The sequence below is a fragment of the Phallusia mammillata genome, chromosome 1, assembly GCF_965637545.1.
Source record: "Phallusia mammillata chromosome 1, kaPhaMamm4.hap1.1, whole genome shotgun sequence".
Lineage (NCBI taxonomy): Eukaryota > Metazoa > Chordata > Ascidiacea > Phlebobranchia > Ascidiidae > Phallusia > Phallusia mammillata.
The window spans coordinates 973939-996848 of NC_137252.1; the positions used below are offsets into that span (position 1 = coordinate 973939).

General features: G+C 38.4%; 2 protein-coding genes, 1 long non-coding RNA gene and 2 pseudogenes across 4 annotated transcripts; 3 read left to right on the top strand and 2 right to left on the bottom strand.

The window, feature by feature from the left end:
- Positions 1 to 7017: 7017 nt before the first annotated feature.
- LOC145205666 (uncharacterized) lies at positions 7018 to 7673 on the bottom strand (annotated as a pseudogene).
- Positions 7674 to 10795: 3122 nt separating this feature from the next.
- On the top strand, positions 10796 to 11468 carry LOC145205700 (zinc finger BED domain-containing protein 5-like; annotated as a pseudogene).
- A 373-nt stretch (positions 11469 to 11841) lies between these two features.
- Positions 11842 to 12321, top strand: LOC145209027 (protein FAM200A-like). The gene has a single exon (XM_080079277.1). The coding sequence runs from the start codon at positions 11842 to 11844 to the stop codon at positions 12319 to 12321; it is 480 nt and encodes a 159-aa protein (XP_079935403.1).
- A 3644-nt stretch (positions 12322 to 15965) lies between these two features.
- Positions 15966 to 17777, top strand: LOC145204795 (uncharacterized). The gene has a single exon (XM_080077385.1). It carries the CDS (start codon positions 16246 to 16248, stop codon positions 16945 to 16947), a length of 702 nt encoding a protein of 233 aa, XP_079933511.1. The 5' UTR covers positions 15966 to 16245; the 3' UTR covers positions 16948 to 17777.
- A 493-nt stretch (positions 17778 to 18270) lies between these two features.
- On the bottom strand, positions 18271 to 20937 carry LOC145204805 (uncharacterized). 2 transcript variants are annotated; one of them, XR_013853537.1, is made up of 3 exons: positions 19527 to 19616; positions 19094 to 19224; positions 18271 to 18734 (listed from the first exon to the last, which is right to left on the bottom strand). It is a non-coding gene; the product is annotated as an uncharacterized LOC145204805 (long non-coding RNA). The 2 variants fall into 2 exon arrangements; XR_013853535.1 differs by having other exon boundaries at positions 18271 to 19224; positions 19527 to 20937.
- Between the last annotated feature and the right edge of the window lie 1973 nt (positions 20938 to 22910).

Here is a 22910-nt window from a genome sequence, read left to right on the forward strand (position 1 = left end):
AGCTAATAGCTGCCGAGCGCGCAACGATTTCCGCGCATATATCGTGTGTTGTTATACGACCCTGTGTTAGTAGCTGTGTGCCGTTCATATACCAACTGATGTTTCATAACATACAATACTTCAAGGGATCAGATAATTCTGTTTTGAAAGGTTTAAATTACCAATGGGTATCCTTTTACAAACACTCAAAATTTATGGTTTTAAATCCCAAACGATAGCTGTAATAGGCTTGGGAGGAAATTTGTTTTTACTTGGTGCAACTGCCCATAAGTTATGGAATGTGAAGAAAAACTGAAACGTTTTCATGAGCACCAGCATTTATTATATTTTAACCTCTGTTGCCCAGACTTTTTTCATGGGAATTTATCGATTGATGTTTTTATCTACAAACAGAGTAAACACATGAAATGATCCAGAAGCAATGATTTTAGCTCCAAGATGCAAAAGAGAATCTCGAGGTTGATTTTGACCGACTTCTGTCGCTAGATTCTAATTTGTGTCATGGGCTCTTTAAGTGTTGGAGGAATCAAGATACCACCAGATGCTTATGTGTAGAGCGTTTGTCTGTTGCTTCCAATCAACAGTGCCCTTAAAGACCTTTTGTTTGCATTTCACTTATTGGATTTGGCTGAAGGTTGTTGTATAGTTACTCAAAAAAGGAAACTACAACTACATTTGCAAACAAATGGACTGTAGCGCCCACTCTCACTGCGATTATCGTATTCTTGCATACTACTTTTTCAAAATGACAGAAGCCACAAACTCAAAGAATGCTGTAGCGGTTAAGTTCCCTGCGCTTTGGACAGCTCAGCCACGAGTTTGGTTTCAGCAAGTTAGCTCTAAAAAGCATCTCAAGAGATCAAGCAAAGTATTATTTTGTTGTTTCGACTCTGGATCAGGACACAGCCAATCGTCTTATCCGTCTGTTAGAAAAACCGCCAAACGCCGATAAATACGAGGCAATCAAGGTACGTTCAATATATTTTATGTTTTTCGCTCCCACAGACGGCCATGTGACTACTTCACTTGTCTCCTTTGGGCGACAGAATGCCATCCGCTTTAATGGATGACATGCTTGCATTGCTTGGCGACGCAAAGGAATGTTTTGTTTTCCAACAACTGTCTTTGGAGCGATGCACACGCCTGAGCAGAGAGGTACAAACTGTTACGTGGCCATGATTTAATACATCGTTCAACAACAGATGCAAAAACAGGATACCGTATTGTTATTAACCAACGATGATTAAGTCGTTTTGCTGATCAACAACCTTGTTTGTGCACGCTTCGTTGGGAAAAACAACCCTTGTTATTGTAAAGTACTAGATATGCATAAAACCAGTAACATATTTGTAAGGTTGGTGGTTCTAATTCCAGCTCGGCCTCTAAGATGACCCAATGGTTTGTGCAATAGCATGTGGAGTTTATTGGTTAAACAGTTAGAAGTACGAAAAACTTTAACGCATGTGTTCATTGTCGAGGGTTTTTCTGTTCCTTGCTTTACTAAGCACATTTTTTTCTACAGCATTCAGAAACGGCGTTTGATCTGTTGAGCTATGATGACAGCTAATTGCTACCTAGCGCGCAACGATTTCCGCGCACACATCGTGTGTTGTTATACGACCCTCTGTTGTTAGCTGTGTGCCGCTAATATACCAACTGATGTATTACAACATTTAGATAATTCGGTTTTGAAACATTTAAATTGCCAATCCCACATGGATATCTTTTCACAAACACTCAAAAGCCATGAGTGCAAATCCTAAACATATTGCTGTTTTGGGCAATAGCTGTATAAGCCTTTGGAGGAAAGCTGTTTGTATTTGTTACAACTGCCCATAAGTTTTGGAATGTAATTATGAACACCAGCGTTTTTGTTCTTAACCTCTGTTGCTCAGATTTCCTCATGGTAATTTATCTGCTTATGTTTTTGTCTACAAACAGAGCAACCGCATGTAAGGATCCAGAAGCAATGATGTCAGCTCCAAGATGTAGGAGAGAATTTCGAGGTTGATTTTTCGGTTTAGAGACCACTTCTACAAATAGAAAACTGTATTACTTTTATTGTTGTTAGCGATGGGAACTCCAATCGTTGCTTGTCTTTTGAATTCCGCCACAAATTCATCGGAAATGCGACCACCTTCCCCAAATTCACAGTGAGATGTAAATAAACTCCTTTTGTTGCCTTGCAAGCTCCCATCAACTCCCGATTTGCTGTTCGGTTGAACAACAAATAACCTGTCAAATACCAAGTGAGGGTTTTTTAACCAAGCGTACATGTAAAGCACCAAAGCAGGGGGTTATCATTCAAAATATGTTATCATACAAATATCAGAGAAATGCATAAACAGGTTAAAATCACTGCTCCAAAACACGAAACCCACCCAAAGCCTGCGCGACCGACTGCCGAAGCAGCTTATCACTCGAATTAAGTTTCTTCAGCAGTTTAGGTACAGCCCCACACGTCACAATGGCATCAGGCAGTCCAGCTCTGGTGTGTGCCAGGGAGGCGAGGTAATCCGCTGAAACAGAACACGCCGTAAATACTTTGTACAACAACTAAACTTCCACACGTCACACATGTGATAGGTTTGTGACGACACGATCCAGAAGCTTTAAAATATTACAGATTTGTTACAAAGTTCATCAACATGACCTTCTACTTCAAAAGCATACCTGAAAACCTGCACCTGTCACGTGACCAGGGTCATTGCAGCGGATCAAATCCTCAAACGTTGTGAGATTCAAGCCACCCAAGCGTGAAATTCGTTGTTGTAGAGTAGACGATAAAATGCGAACACAGCAAGTGCTTAGGCTGCTTGAAACTTAACTGACTGAAAACAACTGCATATTACCACAAACAACCGAACAAAACTATGATGACGCACCAGGTTGGTGGAGTTGAGTATTTCCAAAATGATTTCGAATCCGAATCCATCCAGGTCATTCAACTTCTCCTCATTCTCCTGGCATCCGCTCACCAAACAAGCCAAGCAGTGCAACATACTAGCCTGACAATAGACAGTGATTAATAGTGACGTCACACATAGCTTGATGATGACGTTACCTGCAGCATCTTATCACGTGACGTCCTCTAGGCCCGGTTGAGCAATAGCTCTATGGCGCCCTTTTCGGCAATGAGAAGTCTGTTTGACGCCTGGACCAGTGTGAAGTTAAATACACAGTAGAAGTTTATCTAAGACATGTTGTTTAGAGCGTCGAGGGTTGCCATCACGACCTTCCGAGCTGATCTTTTCAATCGCAACAATCGGATGAGCGGAGGAATGGTGCTGTCACGTGACAAGCCACTAGACAAACTTTTCTGGCGCTAAGGCGCGTCCAGAGATAATCCAGGTTTGTGCATTCGGCCCTTAATTAATCGTCACCTGATAGTAGGGCGAGCAAATCAGGGATTTTCATCACGCCTGAGCGCCACCACGAGGACAGGCAAAGAGGTGATAAATTGCAGCAGTTGTAAGTTCCTCTGCCCCATAGGATCGCGTTTCATCGCTGAACGAATCATCCAACCTGACAACATTCAAACCAGAGCTCCTAAATATTTTGTACTGAGGATTTTGATTGCACACTTTTATAATGTGACAATGTTTAAAATCTTAAATGGTTGACGGGGAAGTTATAGGGTAACAGGATTTTCCACTTTTATTTTAGAAAGCTCGGCTTTTGTCCTAACTGTTCAAAAACAGTGACGAAAATACAAAGGATGTTTTGTTCCACGATTGTTACGACGCAAGTAAGAGCATTTAACACGGAAACTTCACTACGGTGTACAGCTGCTGAAAAAATGGTGTCCTGCATAATGTTATTTTGCTCGGTAGATTTGTGCGTTTGAGTATTTCAAAAATTTTGCAATAAAGTATATTAGTAAGATCGACTCTATTGCGTCACAATTACCTCTATATCACGAATGTCCAAACAAGGACTAAATGACGTGTTATGTTTCGTGCCGTAAAATATTTTGCTGACTTTATTAACAATCCCCTCATGTTTAAAAAAACCCGGTTTAAACCCTTACAAACACTTCATAACATCGGTTTCACGTCACTCACGTGATGACGTAATCGTCGAAGCAATCGTTGCAGCGACATCGGGTGGATGTGGTCAGTAAGCGTGACGGCGGAAGATATGTCGCATTTCGCGTGCAGCGCAAGTACGTTCGCGACAGGAGACACACATACGCGCGACATGTGCACAGACAAGACACATTTCATTTCTCTGAAAGGAGAAAAAAAGTATTTTAACAAACTACAGTACATTAGTAAGCCTACGATTTTTCAACGCCTATTAAATATAACGAATCTAACCATATTACAAAAATACCAGCAAGTTTTTATGCTAATCGGTTTTACCAGCCGAACGTCACGTGATTAGATAGAGGCAAAATACCCGAGTAGGTGTTGAAGAAAGGATTTTCTTTCTCTGCCGAACACTCATCAGGATCAACTTTCTTCAAACTTTCGTACAAATCCACAAACGTTGGATCTGATGTCACATATTCCTGAACCTACGGATAAAAACAAGTTTTTACACACCCGTTGATGGTTTCAAACCCGAATTCACTTTCTGTATAAAACGTAGTTAATAAAATATCGAAAAATTAGTTTCTGTGCACAAATATTTTATGCAATTAAAATGTCGCAGAAGAGATGACATTGATCACAATATTAAATTTCCAGGAAATCCCGCTAGTGTTAATATTGATTGACGTTTCCTCGCCAGTAATTGCGCAACAAAAATATCCAATCCAATATTGGTGGTTTAATTTAAACGGTTGTGATAATTATAGAACATTGATTTGAAATTGCTGAGGAAATATTATGTTCAAAAGGGTCAGTTTTGTACGATGAATTTTTTTACCACAGTCTTGAAACGAGAAAAACAGACTGTCGCACGAAAGCGCAATCGATAATGTTCATAAATAATATTTTTTATACAAACAATCTATTTTGGAAATTTCTTAAACTGGCGGATAAAGCGAAATATACATTATAAAAATCATTAATATGAGATATATTTCACAACTATATTAGTATTGAAAATGGTCGTTATAAATATATAGTGTAATTAATTTAATTTGAAATGTGCTCTATCATCGGTGCTTTCTTATCTCGTCGGCTCCACTCAGAACAAATCTATATGATGCTGTCGCCGGTTTGCTGAGTCATCTTACTTCTTACGTCATCTAGGTTGTATTTCTGAAAAACCATGGATCCGATCATGGTCGCTTCCTTATCCCTCGTCTTCACTCAGCTACAGACAAATCAGCAATGCCTAAAAACACATTTTGCAACAAACAAGGCGAGTGTCATATGGGTTTCGAAGTCGCACTGATTCATTAGTGGTTGCGTCACATGCGTACAAAACAAAATGCAGATTAGTGTTCATGTTATTCTATAAGATCATGATGCATAGTGCTGCAAAAAACATGTTTTGAGTAAATAGAATAAAAGGGAATTGAAACAAAGAAAACCAAATAGGACAAAACAAGGTTCTAGATGGGGCCCTAAACTTCGAACCATGTTTTTACATATCATATTCCACTAACAACGCGAACCTGTAGCTTGACTTCCTCCATCCGCTCCAACAACACGTGCTTTTAACGCCTCATATCACCTGTTTGCCTTTTGTATCAACCTCAGCGCCCCCTGCAAGTCAGCTTTGGAGTCCCAATCCTTCTGCCCGTGGAGTTTTTGGGCAACGATTACTTAATCACTTTACCGCGCGTTTTGACCGAACAATCGCCCCCTCAGGGACGAAACAACTCTTGGTTTACAAACAGTGGAAAGAAGTGACAACAGAATCAAACACTGACTTGTGTCAGGTGATGTCCCATAAACATAACCAGGACGAACTTGATTCGTGTGATGCACTTCAAATCTGTTCTCAATTGTCGTTGTTTATAGCTCAGTAAAATGTGTTTATTACAACAGCACGTCCCAACATTTACAAGCTCGAGGCCATAAGAGAACTAAGATATGAAAGTCATGAATTTGTTTTCAGTAACTTATAATAAAACATGTTTTTCATAATTTCTCTGCATTTTTGCCAATCTTTCCCACGTGATTTAAAACATATCATACAAACAGTAAGACATCTGCGAAATTAATCCTTACGTAATAATAACGTTTTGCTTGTTAAGTTTGCGAGGAGTTACAATCCAAAAGTTTCCAAAACAAAAACCAAGCTAACAATTCGGTCAATCACCTGAATTCATTTGATTAGTTGTAACAACTTTCCTCAGATTCTAAACCATCGTCGTTTTAGTGTCACAACTGTTTGTACATTCATCTCTGCTTAGAACTTTGGAAGCTGATCATTTTGTTGTCGGGTTGATGCAGGTTGTGTGCAACTAATCAATCGCGCTCAAAAAGTGAAATTACGACTTAAATGGCAGAGTTTAAACTAGAAAATACGGAACAAGCGTTTCGTCCACCAGGTTGCATATTTAACAAGTTTGTCGGTCAACTGGTGTAATGCTAAACAAAATACTAGTTGTTTTTTTCAAGAACTTGTATTTTTGCTAACGTTTCGTCCACGAGAACAGCAGGTCTTCCTCAGAGCAATGACTGATGTATTTGTGAGCCAACAAACGAGAAAGCGCAAGCACAGCGGGTTACGATGAAAATTAATTACACAATAACAAAGGACATCCGAAAAAGTTGCGCCCGTTACAAAACGATAAAGCGGAACTAATGTCCGAAATTTGAAGGACTGGTTGGACGCAAAATGTCGCGGAAAACCGGGCTAAGGTTTTGGCCATCATTGCGATTAAGAACATTTGAATTGGAGTTTATGAGACAACTTTCAAATACCAACCTTTTCGACCAATTTGGTTCCTGTTTCAAAATTTTCGCATCATTCCAATTAATGCGGTGGTCGCATTCCAACATGTGTTCGCATAAGGCGGACTTACTAATATCCATGTTTTTGACAGCCGCCTTATGTTCTTTGAGTCGTGAATTTGATTTTCGCTTGGTTTGGCCACTGTAAATTATGTTGCAATCACGACATATCACGATAAACAATTTCTGTACGGTGTTGAGGTATCGTGGCATCTTTAGGTTTTGGTAGCGACTGTCCAATTGTTTTTAGAGGTTTCATTGCCACTTTTACCTCAGCATCGTTCAAGATTCGTTGTAGGCGCTCCGATACACCCTGGACGTATGGTAAGCAAGTGAATGATTTGAACTGTCTGTTTTGTGAGGTGATAGTGTTATGTGTACTGTGATGCAAGTTTCGCGGGAAACCGTAATTCTTCAACACGCGTGCAATGTTCTTGCATTCGTGTTTTTGAATAGCCGTAACCGTGATGTGTGTTTTGGCTCTGCTGTAGAGTGTTTTGGCGACCGTAACTTTTTGGTGTCGTGGATGGTGAGATGTGTAGTGTAGGTAGCGATCAGTGTTGATGGGCTTCTTGTAAATGTTTGTGGCGAGCCTCTGGTCTGGCTGCCTGGTGACAGCCACATCCAAGAAGGCTATGGTATCGTGTTTTCGGTTTCCATTGTGAGTGCTACTGTAGGTGATATGGTGTTCAGGTGTGTGTGAAATGTGTGGATCATGTTCTTGTCAATAATGACGTATGTGTCATCAAGTTAACGAAGCCATAGCCGTGGTCGTGTTTGGAAAGTTGTAACTGTCTTTTGTTCTATGTGTTCCATGGCGAGCTTGACGAGAATTGCCGAAATAGGTGAGCCCATGCGTGTGCCAAAAATTTGTTTGTATATTGTGTCTTGTGAGTAAAAACTGTTGCGTTAAGGCAAATCTGTAATGCTGTTTCTATGTGAGAAAGATCCAGTCGAGTGCGTTCGTGTAGTGCAGTGTCGTGTTTGAGTTTGTCCAGCGTGACCGCGAGCGCCAAATCAGTTGGTACGGATGTAAACAAACTGACAACATCAAAAGAAACTTGGTTTTATATTAACTTCTGAAATTGTTTCTAAAAAGTCCAATTTATGTCTGTATATGGGTCAGGCGCGCCATTCAGGTTTTTTACACAAGGACACAAGGCACATGTTACGTGGGGGTGACAACTGACGGATAGTTGGACTCAACATAAACATAACAATCACGTTTTACCATAAACTCGTTGCAGAGAAAATGCCACAATATTCGCATAAGCAACTCTAGATTTCGAAATGATTTTTTGTGTCAGCTGAGCTTCTTGGGATATGTTATTCTTTACTTGGAAGCTTGTCATTTTTTCTGTTTCTCGTGGTTCGTATCGGTCGGCTGCAGAGTAGCGAGTAAGTTCATTACTGCGATTCTTAACACTTGTTGCAAAGAGCCGTCATGATCCACAAAAGATCAATTTAGTTTTTCTTTATTCCGGTTACACAACACACATCAACCTTCATTGTTTTTGTGGAAAGGAAACGATGAAAAAGAGAAAGATCAACGATAAACATTGGCATTTAAACTGATACGCATTTTTTTCTTGTGATTTTCGCAAAACAGCACCTTCATTTACTCACATCAGTTATGAGGTTGTTTTAAGTCAAAAGCTTACAACGATATGTGGAAATGCAATTAATTGCACAATTATTTTGCAATAACCGGCATACGCAACTGCCCAGCATATTGTCAGCCTGCTTCAATAAACTGGAAACCGGAAACATGAACTAGTGTTGGAATGGCAAACACACATTTCCAAAAGGTATTGAATAATAAACCCCATGGAACATTCTAGCAACACCGCTCAATGACATACGTCACAAAGATGAGATTTTCATGAGAACGATAATTTACATGGCTCAGCCAAAGCACCAGATATACCATCAACCCAGTTGACAAATGTAGTGTTTGAGACAAGAAACAGTGCTTGTGATTTAATGTAACCTGTGCCCAGGAAAGGCTTCTCTCGTGTTGAAACCCAGTGAAAGGTCGATTTTTCTAGCCTACCCCTGAAAAGATTTTATTGTTCTAGCCTACCCCTGGCAGGGATTTATTTTTCTAGCCTACACCTGGTGGGATTTGAACCCACAATCTTTGGCTTGTGGACCCCCAACCTGCTTACGTGGAAAGCGGTTTCGAAAACGCGGAAACAATAGACGACGGTAAATAGACTGGAACAATTGAGCTCTCGAAATGCTGCAAATGATCATTTTTTACGACGATACAATTCCGTTCTCGTGCTGTCATTCTCTCGTTTCTATTTTGACCGATTTCAAAAGTCTAATTTCACCCAATATGTTATTATTTCGCCAGTTTTTATTGTTTTAAAACTGTGATGTTTAATTTCAAGACAAAACAACTGCCCCAAACGTTTCAAATACATGATTTATGTCACAGAAATAGTTAAACTTAAGGATTTCTCTTCAGGTAATCAGAAAGGGAAACTGTCTAAAACTCACTCGGAAAACATAACATCATTTTGATTCCATACCTTTGCAACGTGTTATTGAAAGCAAAACAGTTTCAAGATACAACGACTTCATTTTGTCGTAAATATATCACAGAAACAAATGACTATTTTACCCTCTTAAAAAAAAAACATAAAACAAGAAAAAATTAAATATCAACATTCAGGTCTCTTTAGCATTAAATCTTTCATCATTAGACTAAAACGATTTGCTGTCAAGGTTTGAATTGTAAGTTTTTATGTTTCTCTCATACCAAAAAAAAAATGTAAGAGCCTTTAATTTCAGAGACATTACAGTATTTGGTCATTGTTCCGATATTAAATATATGCCGTAAACGTATTTTTTGCTTAAACGCTTAACATTTCAATAGATCGAAAAGGGGAGTGAGAATAACTGAGTTCACATGTGTTAAAAGTAGTGTTTTTCATGCAATAATTTCAGAACCAAAACAATTTCTTCAAATTTGCCTTATTAGTCAATCAAAATGCCCCAGTATCCAGATGCAACATTCGATGGTTGCAGGTTATCCGCTAGGTGACGCAATGTCATTACATATTGGTGGGATAACCAAAGTCAAAAAAAGCTGAGAGCACTGATTGCTCATTTTCTTTTAATGTGCTATAGGACTTACGTTTCTCTTTGCTAAAAAACTGCTAAATCCACGGAAGGTATTTAGAAAACGCTGAAAGGCTTTTATTGCAAAACAGCAAGGTTACAAACAGCGAGATGGCAAAAGGATTTCTGGTCATGGTTTTGATAACTTTCCTGCTGGTTTGTTGCACAAGTAAGTAAATTAAATCTATAACACAATATACGTTGTAATTTAGATTGATATAGTGATAGATTAGGTCACCAAAATTCAAATTAAGAAAAATTACAGTAATTGATGTCTGAAATATTTTAATGTGATCTTAAAACTCGGCAAAACTGTACTAGTGCCCAAGAAATGGACAATTATGTGTCTTAGAATCGGTAAAACAAACGCAAAAGAAACCCAATTACATTTTGTAGGCATTTCTCATTGCAAAATTTCGAAATCAATTTAATTCATTTAGGCCAGGGTTTCCCAACCGGTGGTACGCGTACCACTAGTGGTACGCGACGGCACTCCAGGTGGTGCGCGAACACCTTTTGGTATTTTGCGATTTCCGTATTTTTGCACACAAATCACAAGTGATAACAAAATGTCTGTTACTGAATCCACTGGGTTACGTGTCACTTCTATGTTTGCTCCAACTAACCCATTTAAGGTGCCACCAGTAAGGTAGGCATTGTTTGAAAATAATATGTCTTTGTTCTAATTATTTCGTGGTAACAATAACAAGCGTAGAGATAATGCGCCTGTAGTTGAATTAGTGTGCTTGAGAGTTGTAGTCTACTGTAGAAAGTGCGTTACAAACGTTTTACCAATTTGATTTCGAAAAATGTCGAAGCTAGAGTATGACACGGGTTATCTAAAATATGGATTCGTAGAAATTGAACACAGAGGCGAGGATCTCCCGCAGTGCGTGGTTTGCATGAAGACGCTCTCGAATAGTGCCATGAAAGCAAGTCTGCTCAAGCGGCATCTTGAAACAAACTATCCTACAAAAAAAGGACCAAGATCTTAGCTACTTTCAGCGCCTTGGAGAAAAAGCTAAACAGCAACGCATTGATAAAACAGGCGCCGTGTACCAGAGCAGCTCTGGGAATGTAGAAGCTTCATTTGCAGTTCCCCTCCTGGTTGCCCAAAACATTAAGGCACATACAATTGCAGAGTCTCTAATCATGCCAGAGGCGAAAATCTTGATTCGAAACGTGATTGGGGTGGAGGCGGAGGCCAAGTTGTCCAGTGTGTCCCTGTCTAATAACACTGTGAAGCGTCGTATTGAGGAAATGTCGATCGACATTGCCGACCAAGTTGTTGCAGCAGTGAGATCTTCAAAGTATGGGTTTGCAATTCAACTTGACGAATCCACGGATGTCACCAATTGCGCTGAGTTACTGGTATATGTCCGATACATTCAACAAGACAAGTTAAATACCGAATTACTGTTTAAGTCAGAACTTGTCAGGCACAACAAAAGGAGCGGGTTGTCAAAATGGTTAATGCAGTGAAAACGTCTGCCTTGAATACTTGATTGTTCACACTGCTCTGCGAAGATCTGGGCTCTCAACACACTTGTCTCCTTTACTAAACGGAGGTGCGTTGGCTTTCCCGAGGCAACGCGACGAGACGCATTTTCGAACTTAAAGAAGAATTATACGTTTTTTTCAAACAAAAGGACCATGAATTTTAAAAAGACTTTGAGGATGAAATGTTTATCGTAAGGTTGGCTTACCTCTCTGATATTTTTGGGGTCATCAACCACCTGAACCTATCAATGCAAGGAACTGACTGCACCGTCACTCAGTTTATCTCAAGGCTACGGGCATTAGTGCGCAAGCTGGAACTTTGGTCAAATAACGCAAAAAAAACAATCGCTATGGAATGTTCGAACTATTTCTTCCGGAGGACTATGGCCAAAGTGATGATGAGATATTATGCAACCTCACGGTACTAAAAGATGAGTTTACTCATTACTTCCCGGATGTGGATTGCTGTCCCTACATCACTAATCTATTTTCTGTGGACCCAGCCGACCTATCTGTTGGAACTGGGGAGCAAGAGCAGCTCATCGATATTCAGGCTGACGACACTACACAGGCAATGCACAAGGAATATTCTCCAACAGTTTTTTGGCTGAATATGGCCTCCTCGTATCCCACAGTAGTCGGTCGCGCTATACCTCAGTTACTAATATTCCCTACTACGTGGGAGTGCGCGCAGGGATTCTCTTCAATGATAAATATCAAGAAGAGTCGTAACCGCCTTACTTCCCTCGGCCATGATTTCCGATGTGCAGTAAGCAAAGTTGTGCTCCGCATCGATCGACTTGTAGAAGGCAAACAGATACAGATTGCTCATTAAATTTATCTTTTCTCCATTTTTACTTCTTCGTTACATTTTCATTAGTCGATTCGGGAAATAAAAAAGTGATCTTCTCGAAAGTATTTTTCTAAAAACAAGTGGTACGCGGCAACAATGTGTTGCCTTCAAGTGGTACGCGACCACAAAAAGGTTGGGAACCACTGATTTAGGCAATAGTCAGTCACTCAAACGAAAATTGCTTACGACAACAATGTATAATCTCAATTGTTTAAATTGTTATAAGTTACGAAAATACTTTACAAGCAGTGAATAACAGTGTGTTGATATTATCTGACGATCTTGTGGATGCAAACACTGCAGAGGAGAAATGTTCTTTGCTGGGTGGAAATCTTGCAATGACTGATGACCCACAGATCAACACAACTCTCACTCAACTCATGACAGACAAATACACAACAGGTTTGTTTGCTAAAAAAATGTTAGCATTAGCCTGGTTTAAATGCAACTTTTTATTGACAAAACTGAGTATCTGAATATTGTTTTACCGCAAATCAACCTTTCAACGCAAATCAACTGCTTGAAATAGAATTTTGTTTCAGATTTGCAGCGGGTTTATGTTTTTTATGATCCCGTCACATGTGAACGCTAAAAATACTCTAAAAATCAAACTGAAGTGGACTTCTGGAAAAGTACAAAATCTCTCGGACATCTGTGGTATTTCGACTTGTGTAAAAGGTAAAGCTCATTGTAAGCAATAAGTCTTTAAAAATGTTGGTTTCGAATGAACTGTAGAATTTTTTGCGTGAAATGATGTAAAAATACCTAACTTCACTTGACTTAAATATTTTCAGTAAATCTGAAACCGTAGTGGAAATTTACTTTTGCGATGCACCAGTATGGGCGGAAAATGATATGGCCCAGTGGGAAGTGTATATTGGGACAACATGCGACATCATTTGGAACGGAAGTCCAAATGGTTCGTGTCAATCAGCTTGTTTATTCAGGCCCTTTATTATATACACATCGTACCTCAGTGGTTAATACAAAATATTTTTGAATACTTTAGCCAACATTTTCAGAATTACTTTTCAAGCCTCTAACTATGTCTTCCGTGCAAAATAGTGTGGCGAATCTTTATCACTTTGTTTAACTCCTTTATTTTCACACACCTACGTGAACTTATAATCGTTTTGTTTGAAGCGTTGCCTATTGGGTATCCCGGCACTAACTCTGTGATTGTTGTTGTGTTTAATTGGTTTGTTTTGCCAATCATATTTTCACTACACCATATTTCCATGGCATATATCTTGTTTTACCACCTGTTACTATTGTTGTGTTTAATCGGTTTGTTTTGCCAATGATATTTTCACTATATCATATTTCCACGGCATATATCTTGTTTTACCACACACTGTATATATCTTGTTTTACTACACAGCATTCACCTATTCGTTTTATATTGTAATAGTTGTCTTTACTCCGTTTGTATGATCGCCCTTTCCCCGCCACTAATTACGCTTGATTGATGTATCGTTACCTGGATGTGCCTTTGGTCGTCACGTGATTGTTTCTTCCACGTACGTGGCCGCGTCGCACGTGCGAGTAAAATAATGAAGGTCAGTCTTCCTCTGGGCGCCGTGCGAGTTACACCTGTTGGTTTCTGTTCTGTGTCGCACTGGCGTTTACTGATTATTGAGCGCAGCGTATTGAAGTTGGAAATACGTGTAGTTTTACGCCAGTGTATTTTATCGCTTTTACTTAAACTAGGCGCCCATTAGTGAAACCAGTTTGTGGTCTTTCTTTGGCTTAGTGGTGAGCCGTTATTGCAGGGTTCGGGCCGTTTCCGAATTAGGGAGGCAGTTCTGGTTTTAAGGTATAGAATTAGACTCAAGGGATTGATTGAAATTTAACATCGCCACTAAAAGGATCGTTTAGTCGAATTCCCAAAGCTGCCGAAATATTTCCGTAACAATAGCATGGATTAATGTCCTTTAAAGTATATATTGGAGCTCGTTACAACACTTTGTTGCATGGTTGGTATTGGAGTGACGGATCTCCGGCAAACATTCCCGGTTCCAACGTTACAACTTGCCAGCAGGGAGCGTTGCATTATGGGATCGGATGGGAGCAGTCAAGCATGAACTGCAGTGGGTAAACGGCTTACTACGCTTGTCAAGTGAAACGAGTATTCTCATATACAAGCACTAATTTACAAAAGATTTGCCGGCGTTTTTAATATCAAAAACGCCACTTTTAATATGTCTTTGGCTGTTTATCTTAATGCCTCATATTTGCTGTTTCATTATGGTAAAAAGAATGATTGAATAACAATGTATCAGTTCTTTTTGCAGTTAAAGATGAAAATGTGTCTGTATCATAAAAGTGTCGAGACCTAGTCGTAACATATAATTTTTGCAGCCCTGTCGTTTCTTCAACAATTGGGAAATCAGAATTTAGCAAATACTTGAGAAATAAAAAACATTGGACAGCAAATTGGAATTTTTTCCCAAAATCATGTTGAAACCAACGGAACAACTTATGATTACGGAGAAGCTCAACTGTACATCGTTGTTACCTGCATCAACCAAGAGACATATAACTCGACAGTTGGGATCATCTAAGATTGTCTTCTCATTGCAGACAAACGGGGTTCAACGCGTCGTTATTGATGTGTATGTCTTTAAGATAAACACAACAGAAACTGTACAGATTCAACCGGTCCAAGCCGGTTTCCTAACCACAACAAAGTACGAAGCTGCATTGAACACAACCTTTATTAATATTGTCGGTCGCAATGCAGATAGCTTTAAACCCACACACAGCAACCATTCAACCAGCAACGAGGGAAACAATCATCGTCAAGGAAACGCAAATTTTACCGTATCTCCAATGTCACTAGAATCAGTCTGCAAGAAAATCAAATTGGGAAAGATCAGCAATGCAAACCTTCTTATCAACAAAATGAAACCCATCTGTCTTTACTTCGACAGAGTTGAAGAAAAATATTCAGATCGTGGTTGCGTCACAATTACTGATGACGTTACTGGCAAAGTCACTTGCAAATGTAACCATCTCACCTTGTTCACTGTTCTGCTGGCTGTCGAGACCACCACCATACCAAAGGGCATCAAGGTAAAGATGTTAGTGTGTAATTTAACAAATGACTCACAACTAAGACAAACTTTGTTTCAGATCACATCTTACGCCACAGAATCAACATCAGTCGTGTTTCTGATCGCCACCATAATAATCCTCTGCAATTCGAAACACAGCGGAGATCGGGTTCCGGTTCAAATCAGCTTGTCACTGGCTCTGCTACTCTTCCATGCTGTCAACATATCACATGATCTTGCCGTGATGCACGAAATTCCATGCGTGATTCACACAGCAGCCAATCAATATTTGTTTCTCTGTGCAGGTAAAGTAAATATATAACTAACTAAATAATTCAACCATTTAAAGATTTGTTTGTGATCGTTTGTAGCGTTTGTTTCAGGAATGTGGTCCCTGGTAGAAGGAATTCGTCTATTGATGGCCACTTCCTTTCCAGTCGAGTTTCAATTCAACGAAACGTTTCAGGGTTTTTATACTCACTGGCTGGATTATTCCCGCTCTATTAGTGGGAATATCTGCTACTATGGGGTTTCTCATGGAAACTACATTAAGCCCCAACCATTCTACGAGCAGTGTAACCAATTTATACAGGTTCAAAAATACGACAGATGCTGGTTGACGCCCGGTGCTCCGATCTTCTACACAACGGTCATCGCTCCTCTTTCTCTTGTCCTCTTCATCAACCTGATCATTATCCTGAAGACAACACATGTGATGCTGAATTCGAGACGGATGCGAAACAGAGGAGAAGATCCTCGGACAGGAGATGCATTAAAAGCAGCAAAGTCTTTTATCTTACTCTTCCTCATGATTCTATTTGAATAAGGTATTGAATAGGCAATAGGAACCATGACTCTTAAAGAACTGCAAACTGAACTGCAAGAAATGCAAAAGAAATTGGATATTTTATTCAGCGTACAAAAAAATATTGAAGAAATTAAAGAAGCTTTACATGAGGCAAACACAGAGGCAGCATTAGTAAGACAAGAACTACTGGACACAAAACAAGAGTTACGTCGATGCCAAGAACAAACAGGAAATGTGCAACAAAAACTAAACAGTACTATTTACAAATTGGACAAACTTGAACAATATGGACGGAAAGAAAGCATACGGATTTATGGACTACCGGAATCAGACACTGGAAATGATGATGGGGAAAAACTTTTACATGATGTGGCAAAGCAATTGCAAATTTCTTTGTCGCCATCAGATGTTCAAAGAGCCCACAGGGTTGGCAAAAAGAGAGAATCCCGCCCCAGACCAATAATTGCCAAATTCGTATCCTTTAAGAAGCGTCAGGAATTCATGATGAAAAAAAGGGAACTTAGAAACCAAAAAAATTATATAAATGAAAATCTGACACCTATAAGGTACAAACTTATGTATTACCTGAAACAAACCCCAGCAGTGGAAGCAACTGGCAGTTCATATGGCAGAATCAGTATAAAAGTGAATGGAAAGTGGCTGCAAATTGACTCGCCAGAAGACCTTCTGAAAACTGGACTTGAAATTGATTGGAATACAGTACAACAAATCTATGAAAGATAAGTTTGTTTTGGGTTTAATGTTTATGTGGTTTTTGTGTGTCAAGTAAATATGCAATGGATTCCGGGAAAAAAAACAAATATTACACAAAACAATACTGATTGTGATAAAATAAGAAATGAATCATTTGAAAACATGGGACAATGTAAAGTTGAATCAATAGGAGCATTAAATCGATCAACTGAAACACAAACAGATAAAACACTGACAATCCTGCACTGCAATATACGGAGCCTAAACAAAAACAAGCACAAACTTGAGGAGTTACTAGCAGAAATGAAAATTCAACCAAACTTTATTCTATTGTCAGAAACTAGAATAAACATAAGCCAAGCCCCATTTAATTTTGACATAAACGGATATTGTTTTTTTCATTCTGACTCCACTACGAAGGCAGGAGGTGTTGGCATATATGTCAACAAAGACATTTCAATAAAATTAAGAAACGATTTGCATATTCCCACCGTTAATCAATGCGAAGATTTATGGCTGGAAACTAAGAATAGGAACAATAGCACCATTATCATAGGTGTCATATACCGTCACCCTAATTTTGACTTTTCAGATTTTGAAATTGGCTTTGCAAAGCGTTTGGACCAAATTCAACAAAACAATTTCACATACTACATAGGAGGGGACATCAACATAAATTTGCAAAATGTCAGCTGCATACCGAAAATAAAAAACTACATTAACACAATTCACAGTACTGGCTGCAACATACCAATCGACAAACCAACCAGATATGGGCCTTTTAGTCAGCCATCAATACTTGATCACTTTTACACAAACACTAGACATATGGTATCTCCTGCCATTATAAAGTTTGACATATCAGATCATCTACCAATTATTTTATCAATTACCTCCACACAGACACTTCATAAGAAGACAGTTTTATCATACACTCGCTCATTAAAAAACTTTAACATTGAAAACTTTTTGACAGATCTGGACCTCCGGTTGTTGTTTGAATTACAACAATCAGAGAGTACAAACATCACAGATCTAGAAAACAAATTCACCTCTTTCATTAACATTTTTGCTAAAACCTTGCATGATCATGCACCATTGCGCCCCTTGTCAAGAAAAGAAAACAAACTTAAACAAAAACCATGGATTTCAAAAGCAATCCTAAGGTCAATAAAAATCAAAAACAAAATGTTTAGAGAATGCTACAAAACTAAAAGCATTGCAAAAATTCAAAAATACAAAACCTACAGCAACATATTGATCCGTGTTAAAAGGGTGGCAAAGCAGGAATATTACCACACACAGCTAAAATACAGTGCAACTTCCACACAAACATGGAAAACTATAAAAGAAATAATTAATAGCACAACAAATAAAACAGTCATTAATCAGATAACTAACAATGGTAGCAAAATCACAGACAGCCTGAAAATAGCACAACACATGAACAAACATTTTGCAGCAGTAGGTCAGACACTGGCACAAAAAATCACACCCACACAAGAACATTTTACAAAATTTTTAAAACAGCCATGTCCAAATTCCTTTTTTCTGCCACCCATAATCAACATTGATGTACAGAGACAAATTCAACTTTTAGCTGACAAAAAATCACAAGGTCCATATCACATTCCAATTCGGTTTATAAAAATGGCAAATGAAGTCATCACACCATATTTAACAGACTTATATAATGAATGCATAATGTTGTCATATATTCCCAAATGTTTAAAAATTAGTCACATCACACCAATACCCAAAAATAAAAATCCGACCACATGTTCAGACTTTCGGCCAATCTCCATAACTCCCATTTTCTGTAAAATATTTGAAAAACTTTTACTAGCTCCATTGACAAAATTTATTGAAAAACATAATGCCATCTCTGAGCACCAATTTGGGTTCCGTCGACAACACTCAACAGACCTACTAACAGCTGACCTTTATGAAAATATTTTGCACAGCTTAGACCATAAACAATACCATTGCACTATATTCATGGACCTCTCCAAGGCATTTGACACAATCGATCATGGTATTTTAAAGCACAAATTACAACATTATGGTATACGTGGTGGGCCGTTAGATTTGCTCATGAGTTATGTGACCAATAGAAAACAACACACAAAAGTCAACAACACTTTATCAAATGCATGCACACCATCACACGGATTACCTCAGGGCAGCATTTTATCACCACTATTGTTTCAAATATATGTCAATGATCTACCACTATCCAGCCCCCTCCTATGCAGATTATTCGCAGATGACACAATCCTCTTTCAGTCTGACAGCTCACTAACAAGCCTAAACAACAAAATTCAGTGCGGAATTACAGGAGCAGACATTTGGATGCGGTGTAATAAGCTATCAATTAATTACCAGAAAACCAATTTTATGTTATTTCATAATACTCGTCCACCTGATCCACTACAATTTTTGGTTACAATGAATAACCAACCAATTTTAAGGACTAATGTCACCAAATACCTTGGACTTTATATAGATGATAAACTTACATGGAAAAATCATATATCATGCATATCATCAAAAATAGCTAGGTCAATTGGGATAATTGCTAAAATAAAAACTTTTGTCAACAAACCTACACTTTTAACTCTGTACTATGCGTTGATTCATCCACACCTTCAATATTGTGTGTTAAACTGGGGACTTGCTTATCCCACCAATTTGGCCCATATTCAAGTACTGCAAAATAAGGCAATAAGACTCATAAGGAACACTGACATCAGAACACACATGCAGCCAATATATAAAGACCTACGGATACTTGACATTAATGACATGCTTCATTTGGAAATATATAAATTTATGTACAAATTTGATAAACACCGTCTGCCTTCGGTGTTCAACCAATATTTTATACCAACATCCCAAGTCCACGATCACAACACCAGGCAAACCAAATTCCAAAACTATCATCATCCGCAGGTACAAACAAACTCAGGTCTCAAATGCCTACAATACTTTGCAATTAATCTTTGGGCCCAAGCTCCAAATTCCGCAAAACACTTGGGTACTCAAAATTTGTCTCCCATGCAAAGCGCAGTATCATACAATAAACTTGTTGACAAATACGCCCTTGACAAAAACGCACATGTTGTTTTGAAAAAAAATCCCATGCGGCAGAAGAATCCTGTTGCAAACATTGCTTATTTTTCGTTTACAGTTTGTTTATTTTTTGTTTACAGTTTGTTTATTTTTTGTTTACAGTTTGCTTATTTTAAATTGGCTGCAACGATGTCATCTTTTCAGCTCGCGTTTTTCGGTATCTTATTTATTTATTTATTTTCATCTGTTCTCTCGTCATCGTTTTTGTTTTTTATTTCCTCACGCAGCCTATTTTCGGTTCGTTAACTATTTATCCACCCGCTTTCTACTTTTTGTATACATTTCGCTTTACTTAGTTCGCTACTGCAATGCAATTTTTTTCTTTTCATCTGCGTGCTCTTGTCATCGTATTTCTTTTTTTCTTTCGTCATCGTATTTCATTTCCTCACATATTTTCGGTTTGTTTATTATTTATCTAAACGCATTCTATATTTGTTTACACTTTGCTTACTTAAGTTCTCTACTGCAATGTTGTTTTTCAGTCCATCATATAAAGTTACGGTTAGCAGTTTTTTATCAATTTTTCCTCTTTTTTCTGTTCCTTCGTCATCTGTTTATCTGCTTTCCTTTTTCATTTCCTTATGTGCTTTCGGTTTGTTTATCATTCTTTCACCTGTACTTCTTTTCATAATCACGCCCTCTCATAATCACACACATTGTTTTTTGTTCTATGCGTATTTTTCCCCATTTGTCACCGGTTTTTGCTATCGTAGTTCGTTGTTAGCTGATCTTTTTTACTCTGGTTTTCCTACCACAATCGTCTTTTTCGTCCCGTGCCCTTTTTCGTTTCTTCAGTACATTTTGTAGTACACTTGCTTGTCGATCCATCTCTTTTTCGTTTTTGTTCTTTGCTTAAATGTAAATAGGCAAATTTTTCCGATGGGTGATTATTTTTTTACCTTTGTATGTTTTCTGTTTTGTTTATTCATTTGATTGCCTGTTTTGAAATCAAGGGTGGCTGACAAGGTGACCTTAGGGTCTTTCGCCACCCTGCCGCTTAAACAGCGCAAAAATAAATTACTTACTTACTTACTTACTCATGCTTGGTGGAACTTGGATTTTGGCTTTTTTCACAGGTAATAATTGTACATTAGATCTTTTGAACTACAAACATAATAATTACATTGATGTAAAACTAAATTAATAAATGTTAAGCACACTTTCCTTTGTGCAGGAATTGGCAACGAGATTTCGAACGAGGTGTTCATGTACATCCACAGCTTGGTTAACGGATTGCAGGGAATCGTCGTGTTTCTGTTGTATTGCGTAATGGATGACGATGTCAGAAACGAATTTCTATCGTGCAAGCGGTAAGCTGATTGGATCTGATTCACGAGTAACAGGACAAACACTAAGGAAGTGACATTCGTGACAGTCTTTTTTCGTCAGTTGGTTCAAACTTGTTGAGTACTTAATACTAATGTCTACGCAACCTTGTTATAATCCCGTCTTTTATAACATTGCATAATATCAGCTGTCATGTGTTTGGCATTTTTTGCTTATCTTTCTTGTACTGTACTGTAATGTGTCGATTAACAGATGATTTAACTTTTGCGTTATGTTATGTTTACGCGAAAAAAATCTGTATTTGAAATTGGTATTACACAAATGCTGTGTCAGCAGACATTTAAAACTTTATGGCGCAAACAGTATATAAATTGTTGATTTAAACATGATGTTCGAGATGTGTTAATTGACATTTTGCAGGGATAAAAATCCATTATTCCCTAACGACTCCCAGAATTTATTTACTGTTGTGGACTTTTATAATCAGGTTTCTTTTTAAATTCTGCACTGTATTATGTGTTGTGACTTCTATTGTGCATTCCGATTTTGTGGTAATTTTACTTCAATGCGTTTCCACGTCACTGACAAACATATTGAGTTCCTCTCATCTTACTGTCTCTGGGCAGCAGTAGACATTAAATTCCCGGAAATTTATCGACAAAAACACAGTAACCAACCTCCTGAACTGTGACGCTGTCGTGTTATCAACCGTAATATTGTCGGGTTTTCTTCTTGCCACGCCAGATGCACATTTGCCTCTTTGTAAGTTACTGAGAACCACTGCAGCGATACGATGTTACAGGCGCGTGATATTAAACGAGTGTGACGTGCGTGCGATAAGACTGAGTGATTTGTGTACAATAGTCAAGAGCATTTCTTTTTAGGCGAATTGCTTAATTTAAACATTAACTACCGAAACAGTAGTGTAGGCCTACACAACAGCTGTAAAAGTGGTCACTTTGTCAAAGTTTAATCAGCTAAGTGAATAAAATATTTCAGTATTTAATATCTGCACTATTCACAAGAAGCACTTGTCTTCCACTGTTTCCAACGGCCTTAGAACATTTATTACACGCTTAACTAGTGTTTATGTACAAGGAATCGATGATACAGTGTTGTTGTGTATAGTTGTAAAATATGTGTAAGGTGTGCTGCAAAGGTTATTAGCACTTAAATCAGCACACTTGATTCATTTAGAGACTTAAACGTTTCTCTGCAATGTCTTACATCAACAATTACTTTTTATACTTTGCAAACACCCAGGCACCGCACATAAAACCGCTGGTTTGCAGTGGTCGTTTTCTGGCCGGAAAATATCCACACGTCAAAGTGACAGTCAGCCTTGCATCTAAATCGACGTCATAATTGGCAAATATGTTGCGCTCTGTTGTATGAAGTAAATGGCGCTTTGCATCCAGGTGGTGGCGCTCATGCTTCAAATTCACAAAACCGGTGATGTCATCAGTGCTGTTGGCAAATGAAGCATATATCAATTGACTTTTAACATACGTAACTATCATCGCATCTTATGCGAAAAAGCTTTACATTGTTTTCGGTTAAACTGCAAAGCAATA

Excerpts from the sequence above, each read along its gene's own strand:
- LOC145204795 (XM_080077385.1), top strand. The coding sequence starts at position 16,246 with ATGACTCTTAAAGAACTGCAAACTGAACTGCAAGAAATGCAAAAGAAA.
- LOC145209027 (XM_080079277.1), top strand. The coding sequence starts at position 11,842 with ATGTTCGAACTATTTCTTCCGGAGGACTATGGCCAAAGTGATGATGAG.